This window comes from Carettochelys insculpta, chromosome 1 (assembly GCF_033958435.1).
Source record: "Carettochelys insculpta isolate YL-2023 chromosome 1, ASM3395843v1, whole genome shotgun sequence".
Lineage (NCBI taxonomy): Eukaryota > Metazoa > Chordata > Testudines > Carettochelyidae > Carettochelys > Carettochelys insculpta.
The window spans coordinates 315,079,426-315,100,854 of record NC_134137.1 but is presented as its reverse complement, the minus strand read 5'-3'; the positions used below and the strand labels follow the sequence as shown (position 1 = coordinate 315,100,854).

The 21,429-nt window shown below is 41.6% G+C and overlaps 1 protein-coding gene across 1 annotated transcript in view; it reads right to left on the bottom strand.

The window, feature by feature from the left end:
- Positions 1 to 10,162: 10,162 nt before the first annotated feature.
- Positions 10,163 to 21,429, bottom strand: part of GNS (glucosamine (N-acetyl)-6-sulfatase) — a 31,322-nt gene continuing 20,055 nt past the window's right edge. The window contains exons 11-14 of the mRNA XM_075013585.1: positions 21,235 to 21,342; positions 20,057 to 20,167; positions 16,212 to 16,372; positions 10,163 to 14,646 (exon numbers count right to left, since the gene is read on the bottom strand). Coding sequence (XP_074869686.1) covers positions 14,574 to 14,646; positions 16,212 to 16,372; positions 20,057 to 20,167; positions 21,235 to 21,342 — 453 coding nt within the window. The 3' untranslated portion in view covers positions 10,163 to 14,573. The remainder of the gene's footprint in view (positions 14,647 to 16,211; positions 16,373 to 20,056; positions 20,168 to 21,234; positions 21,343 to 21,429) is intronic.

Sequence of the window (21,429 nt, the reverse complement as noted above, 5' to 3'; positions counted from 1 at the left end):
ACCCAAAAACAGGAAATGGCGCATTTAAAACAATCTGGTTTTAATAGTGTTACTAGCGTCTTGATTAAAAAAAAAAAGCCACTTAAAATCCTGTTTTTCAATAGTGTACCTCTTAACTCAGCACAGGACACCTGTCTCTTGCAATTTATTCACACACATGCTAACATGCTATGTTTTTTTTACTTTTGCTGGCACAATCCTATAGCTTGACCTGCTTAAATCCAGTACTTGCCTCTGGATGCTGGAGGCGCAGAGAAGGGTAGGGCTGGGGCAGGAGCTGGAGACAGAGCCGTGGCCAGCAGCCTGGCCCAGGCCAGAACTGGAGCTCTCACTGGCCCTGCCACAGCACGGGGGCAGGGAGGGTGCGGGGGGGGGGGCCGGGGGGGGGGTCAAGCCAGAGCTGGCCTGTGGGTCTGGGGCCCTGCCTGATAGAGCTCCATTGCAGCTACAGGAAGCCCAGAGTCCACAGGGAACAGGCCCCTGGGACTGCCTGGGGCAGAAGCTTGGGACTTCACCAGTACAGCAAATTCTGGTGTGCAGGACCTGTTGCATCCTGACCATGCCAGACCATAGAAGTGCAACCTGTAGTCAGTCTTACCGTAAGTGAGAGAACCATTTAAAAGTATATGGGTCAATTATTCAAACCTGGGTGGTATGATTTAAGGTACCAATTTTGAGCATGACAAATTAGCAAGCAAAAAAAAACAAAAAAAAAACCCCACCCTTAAACGTTTGATTTTATTTCTCTTTTTTTTTTTAGCCTTATGTTTTAGTTATGGGCCTAAAGACAAGGTCATTCTCACTGGTTGGTTTAACTATTAAAAATGTTGCACTGCAACCAACTATGGCCTTTGAATTAAACTTGGTACTGCTAACCTGGAGGCTGCTGGCTGTACACTTAAGTTATGACAGTAAACCCTTTCACACCCGGCAACCCCGGGACTGGGAGGCTGCTGGATAGTAAAATATTCTGGCTAATAGTGAGATATACTTAGCAATGCATAACACTGAAGAAAAGCAAAATTAGATATTAAGAAACAAACATACATATGCAGAGTACTTTATTTACCAACAACAGTCATATTGTACACTGCAAACTTATACTGTATCTGCTGCATTTATTTGTATTTACTTTCAGTGTACTGTACAAATGAAAACTAAAATGTCCTTACTTATGGTTAAAATACCGGTTATTTGAGTGTTCTGGATAACAGAATGCCAGCTATGAAAGCGTTTACTGTAATTCTTTAAAGCTTCTTTTCCAAAAAGCATGATCGCTTTTTCCTAGACTGAACCTAAACCTAGCTAAACTTTCACCTAGGTTCCTACCTCCACCTGACTGCAGAAGCTGGAAAAATGAGTGTCTTTCTGGAGTTCTGTGCTTCTGCATTGCTCATGTAATAGCAGAGGCCAATGCCTTTTAATTGTGTTTAACTGCTCAAAAGAGGGACCTGTGAAATTTGGGACAGGGCTTGGGGGGAGTGGTTTGCAGTGGCTTCCTGACCCCCCCAAGCCACAAACAGTGGCTGATGCACAGTTAAGATGGTTACTGCACCGTGAGCGGCAAGAGGCTATTTTTGAAGCCCTCAGAAACTTCAAATGTTACCTTATATGACTGCTTTCCTTTAAGGCAGGGTAGAATGAAGAGAGCCCATTACACCCACGCTCTGTGTTCTGTATTGACCGTTAATTTCTGGTACTTCCTGAAGTCTTATTTTTCTTAGCCCTGAACATCTGAGGCCATCTTCTTCTCCATGATCACCCCTCTCACTATGGCCCCCGATACAGCTGCCAATCAACAGGAGCATTTCTTCTTGTTGGTGCCAGGCTGCAATGCATGGCAATGCTAGGGCACACTCTGGCTAGAGGGACTGCAGAGCTTAGGAACTGATTTCCTTCAATGGTACATTTTTACTGCATTTTGCTTTGTTTGTGGTGTAGTATGTGGTCTTTGGTCAGACTTTCCCTGATTGGGGCACTTTGCACTCTTATCATGAATCTGACGCAGTTGTTGTTCCCTTTTTTTAGGCTTTTTTTTTTGTGTGTGTGTGTGGAGGTGGCGTGATCATGAGACAAGGGAGAAGGGTGCAGAATGTCAAGTTTATAGAGGAGGATGAAAGTTGGAATACAGTTTGGTATGTTCCCTGATTGAGAGAAATACCCTTTGAAGCGAGACTTTATCCAAAAACTATGGTGATAAAACATTACAATTGTAGTAAACTGTAAACCCCAAAACATCCTGCTTCAGAAGAGTCTACTGCAAATCTACTTAAGTCTCTTCATTAACTGAAATAGAGCAAAATACATAGTGAGGGGGGAAAAAAAAAAATCACACTGCTACTTTTAAAATTTCTCTCCTTGGAAACATGAACTTTGGTATGCAAAACACTAGCTATTCTAACTCCTTCCAGCATGCTTGCAAGGGGGAACTGAATGCCTATATATCTGGGAGGATCAAAGTTCACCCTGACTTTCCCAAGATAAATTAATTAGCACAGTGAAGTGTCTTAAGGAGGTTGGGCAAACAGGTGCCGCCTGCATGCTGATAATTTTAGATCACTGTCTTAAGCTTTTAAATCCAGATTTCACAGCTGGTATCTGACAAACCATTCATCAGCTGACCATATATTTCCATGGGCTTGCATGCTCCCAGCGTGCAAAGGTGCTAGGAATATTTGTAATTCATAGAATCACAGAGCTGCAGGGGACCTCAAGCAGTCCTGTCTACACTGCAAAATGGAATACAGTTTCTCATGGGTCAACCCATGCTGAAAGCAATCCTCTGACATCCCTGGAGCTGTACAGATTTGCAATGAAATTGGCAGGAAGATTTGATTCACTTCCTTGTGTCTTTGGCTTCTTTAGAAAAAAATTTGTTTACCACATTATGGAAAGCACTAAAGTAGACAGGTTTTAGACAATTTTACACCATGTTGCAATATCTTCTCTGACATGATGGCAAGGGGACTGGTAAACATGCTGACCCTAACTTCTCCCATTGAACACTAAGGGGTCCTAGGGGACCACAAGCTGAGTATGTCAGCAGTGTGACACTTGCAAAAATGCAGACATCTTTCTGGGCTGCATTAGCAGGACTGTTGTAAGCAAAACACCAGAAGTCATCCTTCCACTCTACGCTGTGCTGATTAGGCCTCCACTGGAGTACTCTGTCCAGTTCAGGGCACCACATTTCAGGAATGATGTGAACAAGCTAGAGAAATTCCAGAGAAGAGCAACAAAAATGATTAAAGACCTAGAAAACATGACTTCTGAGGGAAGACTGAATGAACTGAGTTTGTTTAATTTGGAAAAAAGACTGAGGGGACATAACAGTTTTTAAGTATCAAAAAGGATATTAAAATGAGGAAGGAGAAAAAAATATTCTTCTCAGCCTCTGAGGGTAGGACGAGAAGCCATGGGCTTCAAATGCACCAAGGGAGGTTTAGGTTGGATGTTAGGTAAAACTTCCTATCAGGTTGGTTAAGCACTGGAATAAATTGCCTAGAGAGGTTGTGGAATTTCCATCATTGAGGATTTTTAAGAGCACATTAGACAAATACCTGCCCAGGATGATCTAGGACTATATATAGATATAATGTTTCAAAGGAACAATGAGAAATATTCCAAATCTGAACAACTCTGTAATTTCTGAAAGCTCAGAAACAAACTTCATGGCTGGTCATATTCTAAAATTGGCCCAAATTAAAATCCCACCTCCAAATGCTCTGGACCTTTAGGGAGTAATGTCAAAACTACAACTCAACATTTTTGGAAAATAAGATCCCTGGCTACTAAGAATATAGGGCACATTGAACCCAGGCCAGGTCAGGCATCACAAATACAAACTTACACCCAAAGGATAAGCCTTTCTTGCACTTTTATTCCACATACTTATCAGCTTTGGCCTCTTTTTGTTTTAACTCACCCAGGCAGCAGAGTGGCATCACCTTTTTTACTAGGCAGCAGAAGGGCTCGCTCCCCTATCGCTGGATTGGCTCTGTACAGATCCAAGTAAAAATCAACTACAAACAAGTAATGATCCTGATACATTTGCACTCCCTGAGGCTGGTCACACACAGGTTCTTTGTCAAGCATCCGCGAGGAACACAAAGGAGAAGTTATAGAACCCCTGGGGCCAGAACCCACGGATGCAGTGGCACACAGGCTGAACAGTGTTGAGTAACACCTCCCTCCACAACTCAGCCATCACTGCTGTATTTCCACAGTACAGCATGAGTCTCCTCCTCCTTTACAAGCTGACAAAGGCGATAGCTGGACTACAAAGTTTTGTGGATTAAACTTATGTGAACATGCAAAATATCAATAAAACATTACCTGAGTGTGTTCACACCTCCTCTCTTAACAGATCACATCAGCTCCAGGGGTACCATCACTGGAAGTGTGAGCAACATGTTATGGGTAAGTATCCCACAGTGCAGTGTTGTGGGAATGCAAATCTCATCTCTGCAGGTCTTGGGATTCCCTATGATTTCTCCCTTAGCCTGCTCAGCTGCTGGGAGCAGCATGAGTAGCAGCTCTGTTAGCACTCCCTGTTGCGAAGTGTCAAAGCTACACAGCAGCCTGTCTCCTGACCCCTGCTGCAGGAGTCTGCTGGCCACTGTGTTCCTAGTACAGAGCATAACAGGAACAGGCCCATGATTTGCTGTTTGTTTCAGAAAGGGAGCAGCACATTTGGCTGTCAGATACTTCGCAGAGCTTGGTGGAGGGGGCACATCAAAACCCTGAGCAGAGTGGTCAGGGCAGGCAATGTGAGATGCTGGCAGAAACCCGTTCTGCCAACAAAATGAACAGCAGTGTCTACTCTGGCTCTTTTCCAGAAATAATGGGGTGGGGGGAGAGAGAAAAGTCTCTCATAAGGTTGGAAGTTGTTTGTTGCTGAAACTGGCGTTTTTCCCAACATAAGTCGCATTGCGGAACATATGCTCTGTTTTGGTGCCAAACGCAATTTTTGGCAACAAAACCTAGTAGTGTAGACAGAGGCCAAAAGTTTTGCAGCATGCTCCAAGTAAACGTAAAAGAAGCTCCTGCCTTGTAGAAGTTACAGTTAAAAGTCTAAATTTGTCATGCAGATCATTTAGCAAAGAAAGCTTGGTTAAATTACCTGGGGTATTTGGAAGTAAAACATCAAATAGTTATTTGCCATAGCAAGTGAGTGTGATGCTGTTCTTCAGTGACTCAGACTTGCCTTTATATTAAGATGGTGGACCTGCTTTTAACAAAACTGAAAACAACTGGTGTTTTCCGCTATTAACAGAATCCAGATTTCTTTTAAAAACATCCACCTACCTCATTTCATTTTTTAATAAGTTGTTTTGATTAAGAGCAGAGGAAATAACCGTGTTGGAGGCTTGCTGATATATGACCCTGAAACAAGAACATCCAGAACTCTGCTCAGTAGCCTGTACATGGCACATGCATTCTCTCCTAAGGAGGACTGCATATTAATCACAGAAACCAGCACAAGTAGAAATACAGTATGTTAAAAAAAAATCTCAATTTCTGCCCCCCCCCCCCCCCAGGAATTAAAACACTGCAAATCAGATTAGTCTATTGGTTTATTGATTTAACTTCTAGTCAAATGCATAATTTTCTAATGTCTTAGCTAAAACTGAACACTTCCAACACTATCATTTTTAACCGAAGTTTAAAATTAACTATGGAAGCCAATGATTGAGGTTTAGTTAATTCTGAAATGGAAGTACGTTTTAAGTGGAGCTCGAAAAATCACTCCACCCAATATGAAGTTGTTTTATAGATACTCGCTTGTTTCAGGCTACTGTATTTTGGTCCCTAATTTCAAACCTTACTGCAATTCTCCTGCATCAATAATCCTTTTAACACCTGCACCTCTGGACTTCCTGAAGTTGCTTTCAGAAAGTGGGATCATTGGTGTGATAAGCATTTTTGCCCATTCTTCCAATTAAGAGAAGTTTTCCCCATTTCTTTAAAAGTGTTATCTTGTGTGCTGGGCTTAAAAGGATAACTTAGTACAGCAGTTCCTACTCCTGAATTTTGGTCATTACAGACAATAACAGAGCTAATTTTAACATGATAGAACAGAGTCCTCATTTTACAAAAAATGAGTACTGCAAATGGTTTTCCCTGCCTAAAGCAATATATAAGCAAAGAAGCGATGTTGGCAGTGCTGCTATTTTAGCCCAGAAACTAACGTAAGAGGCTCTGGAAAAAACACTCTTGGTTGTAAAAGCTGTGTCTACCTTAGAAAGGTGCACCACTACACTTGTGTCACTAGTATAACTATAGCAGCAAGACCTTTAGACATTACACCATGGACAATGAACAACCGCATTGTATTTGCTGCTATGCAACCAGTCCCCATCCAAAAGCACTTATGGTCTAAGTAAGCAGACTTCTGGATTTTGTTTACTTTCTATTCTAAGGCAGTTGTAAAAGCCTCAAACTATGTCCTCTAGCTGGGATTTTGTTCTGTTCTTTGCCTGCATATACAGAAAGCCAGTGCTAAGACTTAATCTGTAAAGTAAAATTGTCATTCTGCAATGGATTAAGCAAGTTGCTCAGGGAAATCTAAGCTCCTATTTTCTTTGCCAGTACTTGATACTTAGGTTTGACAGGGATATGTAAGTCCACTTTACCAAGTCCACACATTATAGGACAAAAGTCATTTTTGGCAATATACAATACACCACTGCAATGCCCACCCTTTTGTGACATGCCAAGGCAGTGGCTTTATTTCAGGAGTTAGCAACCTGTAACATAACGTAAAACTATCAGCCATCTAGCCCGAGCAGAAACAGTTGAATGAAAGTTATTACAATGTGGTGTTTTTATTTGCATCTGCCCAAAACACTGACATTATATGGCAAGTGACAAATCTGCACTGTTACATCTGTACTCATGTAACTTCCCTTATATTAATACTAATTTTCCTGTAATAGAACATGTTATGAAATAACCAATGCCTTCTTACGTTTTTACAAGTTACTCCATTATCACTTGATAGCATCGTTCTGTAGAAGGGTGATTTAATCTGAAATTAATGACCAAAGAGAAACTGGAGAATTTTCATGACCCTGAGAGTTAGGAATGTCTGTGAGCACAATGGAAAAATACATTTACATAATACAAAATAGCCATTTGTTGTGATGCTAAACCAGTGAGAGATGCTGGAGCCACATTTGCAACTAAATATTGACAAAAGAGCCACATGAGCACAGTACTGTACGTGCACCCTGCCCCCAATCCAAACAAACACTTACCATACTATTAAACATAACTGTAAATACAGGCAAATACTCTAAATTTTTCAGTACAGACTAAATTTAGTTTGTAACTAATGCATTTAATTGCCTTCCTGTCAGATATTTTTAGTTGGAATTGTCACATGTTAAGCAGGTGCATTTACCTCTACTACCGGGCACAAACACACAATCACGTTTTGCACTCTTGTCTGTAGGATCTGTATTCCTCTGAGTTGAGTTTCTTCATTGCTTTCACCACACATAGTTTCATACCTGCAGCAGAGACTTCTGACAGCCACAGGAAGAATGCACATGACAGTTGAAACAATTCTAATTGTCTCTTAGCTGGGGTCCTAAGTTAGCAGGTACAGAAAGGTGCTCTGACTCCATTAGTTGGGTGAGTACACCCTAGGTGTTTATTTTGTTCTCTGTCCATACCTTTATTAACCCATGCAGCAATATTATTGACCACATCTATTGTAGCCTTAGCGCTTGTGCCAGGGCCAAGAAGCAGGTGGTCTTCCTCCTGGAGTGTGCTCTACCTCCAAGGATAACTAGCCATGGTGCTCCCATCAGCTAGTTTGCCAGGCTCCTGGAGAGCAGAGGAGCATGGACTCCTCTCCAGAATTGCAGCAAATCAGCTGTTTGCAGCACTCTGGGAGGGAGCCATGAAGAGCAGCAGACCACACCTGACAGAGCCACAGCCCCCTCACAAACTGGGAACTGAGTATCACTATGCAAAACGAATACCTCATTGTCAAGCCTTGCATATGCTTCCAATATATTAACTCATGTACCTGGAAAGCAAAATGGTGATTTTTTTTTTTTTTTTTATAAACCACTTCAAAACATTTTCAGAAGTGCAGCTTTTCTGTGGCCAACTTTAGTATTGGAAATTTTCTCCAACATTGTACAAGTATTTGAGCTAGAATTCCAATTGAATAATGCTGTGTTTTGGCTCTGGTTGCAGAAGGCTTGTGGATAATTAAGCTATTATCCACTTCAAATAAAGGGTAAAATCCAATAATAAGGGACTGCATAGGTTGTAAAGTTGCCCAAGCAGATGTAGAGGTCAAGCTTTCCTCTCATTGCTGATTTCCACAGGGCACAGATTCAATCCCACCAAGACATTACTTTGAGCATACATTCCATATTCATCATAGACACGTTCTTCAAACCAACTATGTATGTCTTTGAAAGTAGGATACTCGGTTGCACTCAGAACATAGAGAAAGTAAAACTAGGAAGGACTATGGGGTTGCACTTCTTGTGCTGGTAGAATGTAACTGCACTTCATTTCTTCTGCAGTATTCCAACTAATTTACCTCAGCCATCACTCAGCACTGATCAGAACTGTTCCTGGTGAGCTGGGGTGTAACTTTACCCCATAGTAGCTGGCTGCACACTAAGTTTCCTACTGCACTTGGGCATGCTTCCCTTTCAAAGCAAGGTACAGCAAAGCATGCTAGAAACTTCAGCGTGGGGCAAAGAATCCCTATGAGACTAATGTCACCGCAAGCTAGCATGGAGTAGTTTTACACCCCAACTTGCCACACAGTGCTTATGGAGATCTTTGAATAGCAAATCGGCCACAAGGAATCTTTCACACACAGCAATCTTGGGTATAAACTATTTTGTCAGCAAAGCTGCACACTTCAGTATGACAACTGGCCTGTACTCTAGATACCTTTACAAGGTTTTTTATTTTATTTTTTATTTTAATCTGGACCTAAGTATTAATATACCTACAAACCTAGTTAATCTGACATAGTTTAGAAGCAGGTATAATTACAGTGAACATCACTGCTTAGACACTTGCCTTGCATTTACTTAAACTAAATCTGTATCTGAGTTTGCTGATTGCTAAGGTTGTATGACTACACCAAACACACTCAATACCTGAAAAGCATGGTAATGAGTGTAAGGGGGAAGTCTCCTACATGCTTTGCTGCCTTCAATATGCTACTGAAAAGCAACTGAAGCATTGTCACCTTCTAGCAATAAGAAGTCATGATTTTAAAGTGTTTTTTTTCCTGTCAGTATTGATTTTTGGATCTCTTCAAATTATTGGGTCAAAAGATTCTAACCCGGGCGCCTGAAGCTTACTCCCTCCTCCCACCCCATAAGAGGTCTCCCAGCAATTAATTCCATCTCCTAATCCCTGTGTTCACCGATCCTCACCACCTGCAATGCCAAGGATTCCTCACCCCACTCACCTTGGCCTAGAAACTGCAGGGGGAGGCCCAGATGTGCCAAAACGGTCTGTTTCTTCTAGGAGGTTATGGCAGAAGTAGAGCTACTGCAAGAAAGGCAAGCACATGGGTGACTCTGCTGGCTTCAAAGAGGGATCAGTGCTGAGAGGGGACTGAATGTTTTTTTAATAGCACATGTTGAGCTCCTGCAGTTTCTATACGCTTAGTGGTAGTAGAGACGTACCTCAACTCTAAATTCACTAAAAGCACCATTAGATTACTTCTCCAGATGTTAAATCAGTTCGGCACTTTCACCCGTCCAAGTGTCCACCCTAGTTTTTAATTCTCCAATTCAATAGTTTGGAAGCAGGCTTGGTTGAATGCTAACATTTTCTGAAGGTGCAAATCAGTCACTGTCTTAATGCTCCTGCTTCCAAGTGGGGCTGCAGTCTCTCCAGGCAAAGAATTAGGTTCAAACATGGCCTCTGTTAGGAAGAGTTGCAAAGTGTTCCTTTCCTCTTAAGTAGCATTTAATCACTTGGGAAGACCTAAGATTAGTGGTTTTCATCAAAATGAAAACTTTGTCTCAATTTAAGCCTTGTAAGATGGATGGATACCAGAGCACTAGGCACTAGAATTTTATAAATTAGGCATCAGACTTCTAGAACTGGATACATAACTGCTTCCCTTGAAGGTGCCCACCATTTAAGTTCACCAGAAAAAGAGAGGTTCATCATAGACAATTTTTATTTTCAAAAAGGTGCAGCAGTGAACAGGGTAGGTTGAAGGGCACTTTCTAAACAAAATAGTTATGGTTCAAATAGAAAGCAGAAGTTAATAAATCCACAGTGAAGTACAGTCATACGGCATAAAAAAGAAGTTAGGAATACATATAAAGTTGTACATTAAAAATAATTTCACAGCCATCTTCACTGATTCAGCAGCTTTACAACCATGTTTGCATTTGCCTGGTTTAATGCATCAATTTAAACAAGTTTAGACTTTACAAAGTTATTTTAGTCTTTAAGAGACTACTACCCCTACTGTAGGTGATTAGGTATCAGTGCTCTAGGGGATAACAATTTGTGAAAAATATTTACTCCCTGACATGCAAGAAGTCAATTTTCTGGCCCTGTAAGCATGTGTCAGGTACCTTCACACAGGCTACAGTGACAATACTTTCAATTAAGCAGTTAAGATATTTATGTTAATAGATGCGACAGTTTTGCTTTTACTGCAATAAAGAAATGTGTTATGTTTTGCAGAATACATTGTGTACTTTATATCAGGTTAGAATATCACAGGAAGCAACAGTTTACATTTAAAATTAGCTAGAATCACATTTGATATGAAAGACTAGTATTTAGTAAGGCCTCTATTCGTTTGCAACCATTAAATGGCTCAATAAGGTGCAAATGGACACACAGAGGTGTTCAGTCATTATATGGTACTTAGGAAGGCTCAGTTCTGGAGTCAGTTGTGTTCTGGAATTTAGTTGAGCTGTAAATGAAAGTTCCTTCGTAACAGGTTATATTGTCTGTAAAGAAAAGGTGAACACTGATCATTCAGTAGTATGACGATATCCATAGGATTAATTACATCCCGGTGTGGTGTGCGGTGGGGGGGGGGGGGGGGAGGAGAGAATGACACTGTACAGTTAAATTGGAACAAATAGGGCAGCAAATTGAATGTTACTCTTCTTCCTTCAGCTGTGTGCCCTTGACACACAAACTCAGCTTAAGATGCCCTTCCACTGACGACTTCCTCAGAAACGTCTGCCTTTTTGCTAAGGTGCAGCGTGACCGATGATGGGTAGAATGTGGCGATATGGAGATTTTCTGTAGTATCTCTCACTACTGAGACTGGCAGATTCCAAAATATGAACGTAGAGACTCAAGGTTAGTTGTGAGAGAATGTAACAAAGTAAGTCTGGTGGCAATTGAAGTGACTGAACAGAACGGTTTTCACATGAAAATACTAACAGGATGTAAAATAAGAGTAAAATTCTTCCCTCTGATCAGATTACTGGATATTCTATGCCAGTTCCATACAATCAATAAATTTCAGTGTCAATGAACCGTAGAGGCAGAATATGCAAGATGCACAGTTACCATTAAAGAGTGAAATTCCTCCTGCAAATCAAGTATGCCATTCTAAGAAAAGTTGTTATAATAATGGCCAAAACTATAATTTGATATATAGTAGCTTTTACTAAAAAAAGGAAATATCTACTGTTAAAACCATACCAAATGTTGTAGACAATGACAACCATTCCTCTGCTGACAACATATAAAGTGGAACTACAGTTCCATGAGTAAATTAGAACACTTTGGACAGAGATGCTCCAAAGTTTAAACGCACATAGCACTGATATGCATGCATGGACTTTCTTCACTAAAGCCTTCATAGTTTACTATAAAGTAGAGTCACCCAGCAAGTTGAACTAAAGAGTGGAAGGCAAATCTAATGGAGAAAAGCGTCAGACATATACGGTGCGTCTACACCTGCATTCCTCTTTCGAAAGAGGTATGCAATTGAGGTAAATGGAAAATGCAAATGAGGTATAAATTTGCATATCTGGCACCTCGTTTGCATATTATGATTTCAAAAGAGCTTCTATCCCAAGAAGAAAGCCGGGGTAGCTGCTGCTCTTTCGAAAGCAAAGCCCATCCTCGAAAGAATCCTTCTTCCCATAATGATTCTTTCAAAGATGGGGTTTACTTTCGAAAGAGCAGCGTCTTCACCGGCTTCTTGCGAAAGCAGCTCTTTTGAAATTAGAATATGCAAATGAGGTGCCGAATATGCAAATTTACACCTCATTTGCATGCCTCTTTCAAAAGAAGAATGCAAGCGTAGATGCACCCATATTGTTAAATGAATGTTCAGATCACTTTTGGCTTAGTCAAAGAATCAGAGCAAAAACCTGTTTTAAGATCTAGCGGATAAGGGAAAAAGGTAAGACGCCAGGGAACACACAAATTAGGAAGGAAAGGTGTTTGTAGAGAAGGCTACAGATTCAAGGACACTGTACTGAGATAAAATGTTTTGGTAAATGAAGAAAAATTGAAAATCATATGTATGGTAAAGAAAATAGAACATATCAAAGGATCCAAGTATTTTGATGAGAAAAGAATGTCATATGGGGTGTGTCTACATGGGCACAAATCTTCGAAATAACCGTATTTCGAAGATTACTAATGAGGCGCTGAATTGAATATTCAGCACCTCATTAGCATTAGGACACTTCGGGCTGCAGCACTTCAAAAGCCCTGCTTTCGAAAGCACGCGGCTCAGTGCAGCTACACAGGGGTCCTTTTCAAAAGGACCCCGCACCTTTCAAAATCTCCTTATCCCAATCACTGATCAGAATAAGGCAATTCAGTGCCTCATTAGTAATCTTTGAGATGGCCATTAGCATGGCTATTTTGAAGATCTGTGCCCGTGTAGACACACCCATGGTGTTGCCATATGCATTCCAAGAAACTATCAGTATGTTCCTTTAGTTTTAGGGTTCTTTTGGGCAGCTGCTTGTTTTCCCCAAGCAACTCTAATGCCTTTGCATTGACAATAAAGATGTTCTGATTTGGGGAGGCAAAATGAAATCTCTTCACCATAAGATTATGAATGGAATTAACTTTCCCTCTTGTTGGAAGGTCACCAAAAAAGGATGAGTTTGTCAACACTGAATTAAAAATTAGTCAGTACAGCATTCATACGTTTGGTTTTAACATATTCAAGGGGCTGTAAAATGGGATGTACTTTTTGGTCTCTGAATTTAGTGATCTTTTGGTTTACCTATATGAAAGAATACTTGAACTTGCCATGGGTCTTCATCTACTTGACAAAACACCAGTGCAGGATAAACTTATTCTTCTAACTTAAGGGTATTGTCTTCTAAATTGGTAAGCAGACGTGTTCAAACAAAGAAACAGTAACTAGCGATGTCTTAAACTGAAGAGAACTTTACCATAAAACTTAATTTGACAACTGCTTCTCCACCCAAATATAAAAGTAGTATCGTTATCAGAATCACTCATATGAAGGGCGTAATGGAGGTAGTTTTCAGCCCAGAAGCAGTTCTTTGTTAGAGGGACTCCAACTGACTGAAGTAGTCATCCTACCATGATTTCTGCTTAGTGACAGTTTGTGAGTTCTCTCTCTCAAGAGGCAATGCACTGGGTTAATCTCAAATGTTTAATCATTCACAAGATATTTGAGAAGGCTTGGAGAGGATGTGCACAGGACAACTACTGTGGTGCCTATTTCCATGTTTTCTGATGTTTATTCCTGTTCAGATTGGTAAAGCACAGCTGGTTTATCACAACTAACATATATAGGCACTGTTTCATTCCAACACTTCAGATTAGTTTTAGCCTATTGAAACTCTTATTTTAAAATGTGTTATGTGACGTAGTCACCGCTCTAATAACCAGTTACAATGTTCTGAATTGGAAAGGCAGAGTACCCTTGTGGCTAAAAGCTGCTTAAGCACAAACCTGTGAGGTGAGTATTTTGATTGATCCAGTTTGAAATAGTTATGATAGACATTATTAAATGCAGTGTTTTGAAGTCTGAAGGAGGGATAGTTTCTAGTCAGAGCCTATAGCTCTCTGGCTTATACTCTCCTGTGCCATACTATGGTAGTTTGCTCCAGATTAACTTTAACAGCAATGCTCAACACCTGTAATTAACACTTAGCTTTTAGGAAAGTTTGTACAGGAGTGAATGAAGAATTTCGTGCAATGTAGCCTGCCCTGGGTTAACCTGATTCAGTCCATGAACTCGGTCTCTATTCACACAAACACAAAGCCAAGTCAGATTTATAGGTCACAGGTCAACACTTTACCTCTGATATGAACCAGTATTTGAAAGACAAGTTATATGAGCAAGACAGATTAACCATATTTGACTGTTCAGAACTACAGTTCAGTTATAAAACAGACAAAAAGCACAAGGCAGCCCTCTAAAAAAGGCTAGAGATTCTGCCCCTTCCCACCCACTCCTAAACAAAAGTTTTAACAAAGCTAGTTGACTGAGTCTTCCAGATGTAATCATTGTAGATGAGATACAGACAGACCTGTTGGATTCCCTCTTGAAGACGTGAGCCTAGGAACCCAGCTGAAGAGGCTGATAAATGCTGTTACAGAGATCGCGTGGAAAGTCTGTGAGTCCAAATACTATGACTGAACATTAGGCGTGGATCAAATCTGTACCTGAGAGTGGGGAGGAGGTTTGCATGAGCTCAATTTAGAACACAGAGCAACAGTAACATAATAGATCTAGCATGTAACACTAAACCAGAATTGGAACATCAGCCTCCTTCAGCAACTGGAACTAGTATTCCTCTTCCAGACAATGCTACAATATTTCAGTTTAGTTACAAATACCACAGGAATTGACAAGAGTCAGGGCAGTGGAACTTCTAGCTAACAGTGTAGATGCGGCATCTAAATACAAATGCTAAAGGGATACATGAAGTAGCATTATGTATGATTAAAGGAAAAGGGTGCTTAGGACAAAGCTTTATGGCAGTTTGGCATGTAAATGCGAGTCTTTATAATAGCCTAACAGCTTTTTCAGAGCTGTAAAAAATTCTAGAAAAGTAGTTTCCCAGCTAAAAACCGAAGCAGCAGCTTTCTAACTCAGAAGGCAGGTGCGATGGACTCAGGTGATTTTGCTGCATGATACAATCTGTTTTCCAGGCAGTTTGATAGTATTCATTGTTTTGAATATTCAAGACTTGAATCCAAGGCAGAGGTGAGGTAAGACAAGCAAATACTTATATTGGAAAATTCCTGTGTGGAGCAATAAACTTTTTATGATCTTTAAATGATTATTTCCTTATTTGAGCTTACTGTTCCTTTGATTGGCCAGCACAACCAAAGAGCCATACAGACAGCATTCTTTTCAAACCAATAGTGACTGATAAAGTTACTTGGAAAAGTGTGTTTAATGATATAATTACTGAAGATACATTTAGTATGTCCATAGCTATTCACATCTTACAGACACCAAATTAATGCATCTAAATTTAGCCTTTATAGTCCAAAATTTACATTTTAAATTAACTGACCCTAAATTAGAAGTCTAGATGGAGTTTCCTGGATGTAAAATGCAATACTGGGTCTCAATCAAAAAGCTTTCAGCTTTAGAATTTAGTTTGACACCCCCCCCACACACCACTTTTCCATGAATACAGTCTCCTCTCCCTCAGATCAAATTCTGCCATGGCCGGTCCCAAGCCCAGACGAGAAAAGAGGAGGGCTGGATATAAGACTGGTGCTCCCACCGCGTAAAACCACACAAGGCCAGCTACACAAACATGGGCAACAGTACAAGAGATTCTACTCCTGGGAGGAAAAGGGCCCTCATCTCACAGGAGTATGATGTGCTATAATGACACTAAAAAAAAAAAAACCCACAGGATACACCTGGTCAGAACTAGAAAAAGATCACCCAGGACAGGGGACACTGGTGAATGGCTGTCAGTGGCCTATGCTTCAGGATCTAGAAGTGGAAGAGGCTTCAATCAATTCCTTAGCTCAACTGTCTATACTGACTGACAGTTTCAAAGAATTAAGTTTAAATGCATTTAGGATACCAGCCAGCTGCTAACCTTAGAGAAGAGGGAAGCCCCTTCCTCCAATGAAAGGGAAAGTATAAAAATAAAGACTTCTGAGTCTCATGTAAAGAAAATCTCTTTAAAAGTCATCCCTAAAACGCTACCCAACTGAATGATGATCACAAAATTAAGAGCTAAAATAGTCAAAAAGGTTACCCTGGGTCAAAGACTCCTGGTGTGCGACATGTTGCTCCTGAGCAGGACTGTAACATCATTAATCGATAGTTCATCTTCTCTAAAATTTCTTGATCTATCGTTTTAGCAATGTTAGTAAGCTGGTGAGGGTCTGCAGTCAAGTTGTAGACTTCCACAAACACCTGGTTAAACGGGAAAACAGTTCTTTTACTTTATTAAATATTCAACTGCTACAAATAGAACACTGGCTACACAATCCTGTTTCTGCACTGGGATGTGAGAGGAATTCAATATGTATACATGTGGGGAGGTGAATGTGAGGAAAGGGGAGGGGCTCAGGTGCCTAACAAAAACAAAAGGGGGGAGGGGAGAAATGGGGGAAGAGAAGCAGGGGTGGCAGAGCCAACCAGAAGGGGGTGGCGGGGAGGGTGGGGGTGTGAAGGTTAGGATGTGCCGACAGGCGCCCGAGGGGTGGGCCCACAGCAGCTGCTGCAGAGCCTCACAAAGCAGGGAAGGTGGTGATGGTGGTGCTCTGGTGGAAAGGGCCCCAACGGCAGCTGGGTGTAGAGGGTCAGTAAAGGAGGCAGTGGCAGTAGGGGTGGGGCACGGACCACACCCTAACACCCCACCCCAGCTATGCAGCCACCCCTCTGGAGCCCCAGTGGAGAGGGGCACCACCGAAACTCACGCCCCCCAAGCCACTCCACATCAAGCTGGGGAGGGAAGCCCAGCCACCACCTAAGAGCACCCCTTACCTCCTTTGAGCTGTGAGGATGCAGCAGCTGCTGGATAGAATTGTGGGCCCAAGCAGGGGGCCAGCAGACTCCCCACCCCCAGAGGATGGAATGGAGGGGGAACCCCCTCTCCTGTCAAAAGGCAGGGCAGCAAGAGTCCCCCACATGCCACCCACCCAGCAGTTCCAGAAAAAAAGAGCTGGAAAGGGTGGAGTGGAGGGGAGAAGCAGCAGCCTGCCCAAGGCAGGAGAAAAGCCGGCCCAGAAAGGGGTGAAAAGGACAGCCCCAAGGGGGTCTGAAGTGGCCAAAGGCTGCCCGCCCCGCAGTACCTCACCTCCCAACCACGGGGCTCCCCACGTGGGATCCCCGTGGCAGCCCTGCAGTCTGTGGAGACAGACTGCAGGAGTCCTCCCCATTGGAGACGGGCGGGTGCAGCCTGCCCACAACTAAAACGCCCCTCTCAAGACTGGGGGGGCCCCCACTAAAAGCCATGGCCCCAAATAAATTCAGGGGACAACAACAGGGATGGGAGTGAAGGTCAAAGGTTTAAAACAGGGAACCAGAGGGTGGGGAAACATAAGCTGATTGTATAACTTATTTTCTATTGCTTTGTAACATAGTTTTAAATTATATCTTCAGTTAGCCTGTAGTGCCTGCTAAGTGCTTACCAGACAACCATGAAAGGAACCCTTCCCTAAGCAGCTTACAATTTCAGGACAGACTTGAGTGGACAGTGGCAAATATTATTGAATTATCTGGATGTCAATGGTTCGGTCTCATTTCATGAATGAGCCGGAAGATATACGAATGTAGATCATGACAACTAACACGGTGAGATTCCCAAAGAGAACATCTTTTACAAAATACCTCAACAATGCACATAACTGAAAATTGGACATACAGTAGGGTCTCAACATTCGCAAGGGTTCCATGTTGAGAACCCTCAGGAATGTTGAAGTTTGTGAATATGGTGGGCTTGGAGCCCGGGCAGGGTGCCGGGGGGGCAGCAGCCACCGGTGCTCCCTGCCTGAGACCCCCAGGGAAAGCAGCCACTTGTGAATACTTGAATTTGCGACTGTTGAGACCTACTGTGAATGTATTACATAAACCCCAACTTGTATAGTATAACCTTTGTATGCTTTGCTTAGAGCATCACAATAGTTATTGGTTTTTTTTCCTTAAGAATTTGTGGGGCAGACTGGTGCTGGGTTGGCCTGCAATGACACAAGACAATGGTTCAAAGTACAGCTTTAACCATTTTGTGGGGCAATAAAAAGGTCACACAAGAATTCAGCTAAAGCAGGAGTGCAATTAGCTCAGCAGATTAGATCAGATTTGAAGTTTGCCTTTCGGAAGAGTTTTGACCTTGCACAGCTCCCCTGTCAGGGCGGAGGGGCTTGACCATGGTTGTTAGAGTGTGGAAACAGGGGATTTAGAAAAAGAGCGTGGACTCTGGGTGCACTATTGGGTTGCACCACACACAGTCTCTCTTCCCTGGGACGCTTTGAAGGAGACCTTTCATGAAGCTAACATCCTCCTAATGAGATTTGAATTTTGCTTCTAAATAGAAGGAAAGTCTGTGTCTTAGCAACACAGCCTCTTAAGTCGATTGTCCTAAATCTTTCTGTAGAGCTGGCCCTGTCATTTTCAGGTCATGCAGCTGCAGTTCTCCACTTAAACAGAATGAAACTTGCTTAGTCTCACCTCTGTGGCCTTGGTCTGAGTTTGCAGTAGAGATGTGGTCTCCCCAACAGTAGCCGTTACATCACATGGAAGTGCCCAAACTGATTTTACATGCTACATTTTTCCTAGCAGAGTTCACGTTCTCCCCACCCTCACCCTCCGCCTCTTAGTCTACCTGTCAGTGAAGAATACTAAAGGAGTGTTTTGCTGTAATAGGTCAGGATCCAGGTTACTAATTTTTCATCTGCACTTTAAATTGATGGCAAAAATTAAAATGTGTTAAGGTTGCAAGTGCTCAGTTCCCTATGCTCCTCCAGAATGTGACACTTTAATTCTCAAAACTTAATCCTGGAAAAAGAACAGGAAATGCAGAGCCACAGTGACATTCCCCACAACACAATGCACACAGAGCCATAACTCACCACCTTTGATCTCTTTAGGAAAATATGTACTTTATCCCTCCCTTAGCCTTTGTCTAGTGAGATCTCTCAGAAGCAGGAGCAAGTCATTCCTAGATCAATGGTGACGCACCATGCTTACTGGGGGTTCCTTGTGCTACATGAATACGAGACCCAATTTGGCATCATGATGAGCACATAGATGGCAGCTTGTTAAGGACTGGTAAAGTACTGCAGGTTTCCAGATTCTCTTTGGCATTCCTAAAGAGGCACTTTAAAAACTGTTGCAGTCTTATCATGTGACTGCACACAGCCCCAAACCAATGCTTCCCAACCACTAACACTTCATTTACCTCAGCAATTTAAGACTGAACTGCCTTCTGTTCTGAAGCCTATTAATTATTGCTAACTGTAAGGCATCACTGATTGACTTTATTTTAGAGGAAAGGTGAAACTGTTGTTTTGCTGAAAAAAAACTATACACTTGCATAGTGTGAGAACTTCCTAGGAATATGCAGTGAGCACTGATACAGGGCTAACCACCAGTTTAGTCTATGTTTTACAATAAAGTTGTCTGTCACTTAGATACGGGAGACCATATTCGGTCCTGCTGCAACTCCCACTTACATCAGAGGTGAATTTGGCCCTAGATAGTTTAATCCATCTCCCCCTCACGATGATGCAGTATATTTTGGTTAACTATTTCCACTAACAGTTAAAACAACTGATTATTCAGCCTACAAGTGACGCTACCGTCTCATTTTCAAAGTAGTTTATGCCAACCTTGAGAGCCGATAAACTCTGCAGACAGACATCAATGGAGTTACACTATAACAAACAGTAACAGAGAGGTAGTAGCAGTGTTAGTCTTATCTTAGCAAAACAAAAAAGCAGTCATGTAACACTTTAAAGACTAACCAAATAAATTATTTGGTTAGTCTTTAAATTGCAACATGACTACTAGAATAGATGTTATTTCAGACAGTGAGAGCTGCAAGCGAACTGAGCATTTAACACACTGCACCATTAAAAGTAATGGAGAAAATATTACCTCCTTGTCATCAAACTCACAGTACTGCAGATCCCATGAAGTGGACAGTGTCCTCACACAAGCGTAAGTATTGTTATACGAATCTTCACACACACAATCCGGAAAACAATGCTGTAAAGAAACAGAGGTTCAGTGGAAAAAAAAACAAGAATGAACATTCTTTTTTATTTCATATGGTGAAACTGAAAGCAATGGTACTCTCCCCAAAACTTAAGCTGAAGTCAGGTGCCAGTAGTTCACTGACATTAGACAAAAATACTGAAAACTAAGAGTTAAAAATCCCCAATAGAGATGTATGGAACAAAAATACCATTTTTCTTCCCTAAACAAGCAGTTCTGTAGCACCTTAAGAGGCTAACACATTCATTTATTAGGTAATGAGCTTTCATGGGTAAGCCCCATTTCCTCGGATTTGTTTTTCTAAAGTTAGGCAGGATCACTATCTCAGGGACATTTTTAAATGGAAGATAGCTTCTCTGAATTATTTTCTTCTGGTAAACTCATAAACTAGCCTAGAAAATGAAGACCAATACTCAATATCCCAAACAGGCTACTTAGACACAGTACCATAAATGGAATATTACAGTAGTTATTAATATGACAATTACAAAGCATAGCTAGTGCACTGCAGAATGCCACTGCCCATTTATTGACTTTAAACCAATATCCAATTGTGTGATGGGGCCATTAGAACTGCCCATCTAAAAGATCATGGCTTATGTTATGGCTATGATCTTTCCACTGGGATTCTGGAGGCAATAGTTATTTTAAAATAAAAAAGAGACATTTTCAGCAACTCAAAGCATATTACCCTGAACTGAACATCTTGTACTCAACAGGCCTAGTTCCTGCTGACCTATGTATTTGGACATAGTAAAACCTCTATTTTCGCATTTGGTTTTGAGGAGTTCATAAAAATCAAGAAGTTCATAAAACTGATTTTGAAGTTACAATAGATACTATACATACAATGCAGTACAGCACGCTGCATTGCCTTCTTGTCTTTCAATCCACTGCACAGCAATTTCCAATGTTCTGAAGGCATTAGAATTTAAACGGCTATCAACTTGTACTTTGACACACACCTTTTCTTGTAATTCCACCAAATATCCCTATCAGGAAAAATGGTTTGCAAAACTGGATGCCTGTAAGACTCTCGTTCAGCTCTCTCCACTTACCGTAACACCAGGTCCCAGGGCAGGGCAGGTAGGATCGCTGCTGTTGTGTCCTTCTCCTTGGTACTCAATCAAAATGTCTGATCTCCAGGTCACATTTTTGTCTCCTCTCTAAAAGAGGTAGTAAAATTTACTTTCTAATTGTCCATTTTTCTGCCAGTGCTGTAAGTCATGTATGCCCAGTATTACAGACTCCTT